The 3,784-nt window shown below is 51.5% G+C and overlaps 1 protein-coding gene across 4 annotated transcripts in view; it reads left to right on the top strand.

Annotated features, from left to right (window-relative positions):
• The window catches only part of fzd3a (frizzled class receptor 3a), a 21,169-nt gene that overhangs the window by 11,483 nt on the left and 5,902 nt on the right, over positions 1-3,784 (top strand). For all 4 annotated transcript variants that reach the window (XM_005724818.1, XM_005724817.2, XM_005724815.2 and 1 more), the window contains exons 3-6: positions 550-746; positions 1,272-1,734; positions 1,825-2,124; positions 2,489-2,740. In XM_005724818.1, coding sequence (XP_005724875.1) covers positions 550-746; positions 1,272-1,734; positions 1,825-2,124; positions 2,489-2,740 — 1,212 coding nt within the window. The remainder of the gene's footprint in view (positions 1-549; positions 747-1,271; positions 1,735-1,824; positions 2,125-2,488; positions 2,741-3,784) is intronic.

The raw sequence follows: 3,784 nt of genomic DNA, 5'->3' as shown, positions 1-3,784 counted from the left end.
GTGTGTGATTGACTTGGGTGTGGCTCCTTCTGTAACACACACAAACACATAAAAACTGCAAACCACAGTGTGTTTGGCTCACACACATGCATGGAAACTTCTATTTGCATATTAGCAGCAGGACCACGGATGCTTCCTGCACCCACTGTGTGTTGGCACAGTTCATGTGTGTGAGAGCATCATTGTGTCGGTCTGTGGGTGTGTGAACGTGAAGATAATACACTTCCTTGTGTTCGTGTAAGCACGATGCCCCAGTGTGTCAGTCAGTCACAGCGTGGTCCACCCTGCAACACAAAGGCTCTGTGTGCGTGCGTGTGTGTGTGTGTGCGTGTGTGTGTGTGTGTGTGTGTCTCCTGTCTGGAGATTGTGGGATGAATAAAGGGGCAGCAGGATCATGATTGGGGTGGATTATTAGTTAAGGGGCCGGAGTTGTTTTTATGGACTCAGGTGCTCGGCTGGTGTCTTCGTGCCCTCTGTGCCTCACGTTCTGAATGTGGAGTGATGCTCACGCTCCACTGGCGTGCTTCTTCTTTCTGTCTCCACCTGCAGCCTTTCCATCCCATGGTGAACCTGCAGTGCTCCCCGGAGCTCAGGATGTTCCTGTGTGCGCTCTACGCCCCGGTGTGTACCGAGTACGGCCGGGTCACGCTGCCGTGTCGCCGCCTCTGTCTGCAGGCCAAGAGCGACTGCTACAAGCTGATGGACATGTTCGGTGTGAGCTGGCCAGAGGAGATGGACTGCAACAGGTTGGTGCAGCAGCAGCAGCTCTGCTGGAGGAACGAGGCCAGCAAACATCCTTAAAATGATTTATTTTCATTATAAAGTTTTGTGACTGATCTGATGGTAGAGTCAGCGTTCTGCACTTGTAGCTTCACCTTTGAAGCTTTTATGTTTCCCCGAGGAGTTTGCTAACATGTGACTGTGTCCTTGTTTGTTCGTAGTTTAAGGACAGTTTTTACTTCTTGCAGTTGCATTTATGCTTCAGTAATCAAATGTTTTATTTCCTGTATTTTCTTCTGTGGAAAAATCCGATTGGTTTGTTTTTGTTGAACACAGCTGACGTGGGAACAACAAAAACACAAAACATTTAAACCTGGTTTTCCAAACACACAAGTTTAAAAAATATTGATAAGCGATAAGAAACACAGCAGGGAGCAGAGGAGGTGATGTGGTCCTCGGTGCCATCTTCATCTCCCTGTAAACGACATCATTCAGGTACGAGCCACAGGCTCAACAGCTGCCCGAGGTCACCGCCTCTCGTCTGCTCTCAGGTTCCCGGACTGCGACGAGCCCTACCCCCGCCCCGTGGACCTGCTGTCCGGCTCGGACACGACCGAGTCTCCCATCTCCGTCCAGAGGGACTACGGCTTCTGGTGTCCCCGCGAGCTCAAGATCAGCCCCGAGCTCGGTTACTCCTTCATGGGGGTGCGCGACTGCTCTCCTCCGTGTCCCAACATGTACTTCACACGTGAAGAGCTGACGTTCGCCCGCTACTTCATCGGAGTCGTGTCCATCGTCTGCCTCTCTGCCACGCTCTTCACCTTCCTGACGTTCCTCATCGACGTGTCGCGATTCCGCTACCCGGAGCGCCCGATTATATTTTACGCCGTGTGCTACATGATGGTGTCCCTGGTGTTCTTCCTGGGCTTCCTGTTGGAAGACAAAGTTTCCTGTAATGCAGCTAGTCCTGGGAGGTTTAGGGCTTCGACCGTGACCCAGGGCTCCCATAATAAGGTCTGTCACTGGGCTTGAACCCTGCTGGTTTTCTCCTCCTTCCATACGTACAGATCCAGACAGACTGTGTGTTTTTCTGTTCTTTGGCAGGCCTGCACGCTTCTCTTCATGGTGCTCTACTTCTTCACCGTGGCCGGCAGCGTGTGGTGGGTCATTTTAACCATTACCTGGTTCCTAGCAGCTGTTCCTAAGTGGGGCAGCGAGGCTATAGAGAAGAAGGCCCTCCTGTTCCACGCCTGCGCCTGGGGCATCCCCGGCGTCCTCACGGTGACTCTGCTCGCCATGAACAAGATCGAGGGAGACGGCATCAGTGGCGTTTGCTTCGTCGGGCTCTACAACTTAACAGCCCTGCGCTGGTTCCTGCTGGCCCCGCTGGGACTGGATGTAGTGGTGAGGAAGAGCGTAGCAGGAAGTCCTGTAACGTCCTTTTGTCGCTGTGTCTGTGCACCGAGACGTCTCTGGTTCTTAAGTCTCCGTTTGCAAAACTGCCGGGACGAGAAAGACGTGCGAGTCGGAGTAAAACCTGAAGATAAATTCATACTTTACAAAATACATGTTTTTGTTCTGTTTACCTTTGTTTTCATTTCTCAGTGTACAGTTCTGAAAGTGTGTGCGTGCGTGCGTGCGTGCGTGCGTGTGTGTGTGTGCAAACGAGAGCAGCTGCTGCGTCGCGCAGCGACTTGCACAGATTTATCCGTTTATGTTGCAAATTGAATAAAATGACATGTGTGTGACATCACGTCTGTGTCTCCAGGTGGGCGTGGTCCTGCTGCTGGCAGGTATCGCTGCTCTTAACAGAGTCCGCATGGAGATCCCGCTGGAGAAGGAAAACCAGGAAAAGCTGGTGAAGTTCATGATTCGTATCGGCGTGTTCTCCGTGCTCTACCTGGTTCCCCTGCTGACCGTTCTGGCCTGCTACCTCTATGAGAGCAGCTACAGGCCCGTCTGGGAGACCACCTGGGTCCAGGAGAAGTGCAGAGACTACCACATCCCGTGTCCCTACCAGGTAAACAAAGTCACCGACTGGTAAAAGAGCAAATAAATAACAAAGGATGGAGACGTTTGATCGTTTCACACATTGTGTTTGAGTTACATTATAAATCGCTGGTGCAACAACAACAACAACAACAACAATAATAAGAATAATAATGACCTGGAATACAAAAACCCAAAGAACACTGATTGATTCTCAGGTTCGAGTTCTTCACCGTTACACAATCGAGGGATCAGGAGAGCTGATATAACCAGACTGTGTGTTCATCACAGCATTGTGCGCACACACACACTCACACACACACTCACTCACCTGCGATCGCTGGTATGTATGAGACGATTTGGTAATGCGCCTCAGCAGCTGCGCTAGCCTCCAGCATCAGCACGCACAGCGGAGCTCCTCCCACAGAGCCGTTAATAATTCAGACGTCTCGCGTTCTGTTCCTTTCAGCAGCGATCGCCTCCGGCCGCTGCAGACGCTCAGTGCTGCAGAGGCAGACTGTTTCTTGTCTGCGGTACTAGTGGAAGAGAAGTTTGAACTCTCAGGTTTGGATGTTGGTCTCTGATACTTTTACCTCCAAGTGTCAGAGCTCAGCCTTATGATGCTGTTAGCCACGGGAAGAGCTGCGTGTCCAGGACGCAAATGAGACGTTTGTGATGCAAAGTTGTGCTCTTAATCTGTCCTGTAAACACTGTGTGCGCGCTCTGACTCGCCACAGTGCACTACAGAGATGCTGCTAGCTGTAAAGATTTTTCAGTAGGCGTTCACACACGCGTGCATCAGCAGAAAGCTTTGACTGAACTATATTTATATCTGGAACGTTCTGCCTGAGGCTGAGCGCTCTGTAGAGCTCCTGAGATGCTCAGTGAGCTCACATGGCTGGACAGCCGTGTGGTCATACAGCCTGTAATGAGGATGCTGCCTGCAGTCATGCATCCAGTCTCTTATCTCTGTGCGGTAATGAGTTCTTCTGTGGATCCTGAGCCTCTCCACCCGGCCCGCTTATAACGAGGCCATCATGACGACATCTGTGTGGACGGGAAGCAGGAGGAGAGA

The sequence above is a fragment of the Pundamilia nyererei genome, unplaced genomic scaffold, assembly GCF_000239375.1.
Source record: "Pundamilia nyererei isolate P.nyererei 1_Seehausen unplaced genomic scaffold, PunNye1.0 scaffold00013, whole genome shotgun sequence".
In the NCBI taxonomy this organism is placed as follows: domain Eukaryota; kingdom Metazoa; phylum Chordata; class Actinopteri; order Cichliformes; family Cichlidae; genus Pundamilia; species Pundamilia nyererei.
This window is presented reverse-complemented; position numbering and strand designations above follow the sequence as displayed.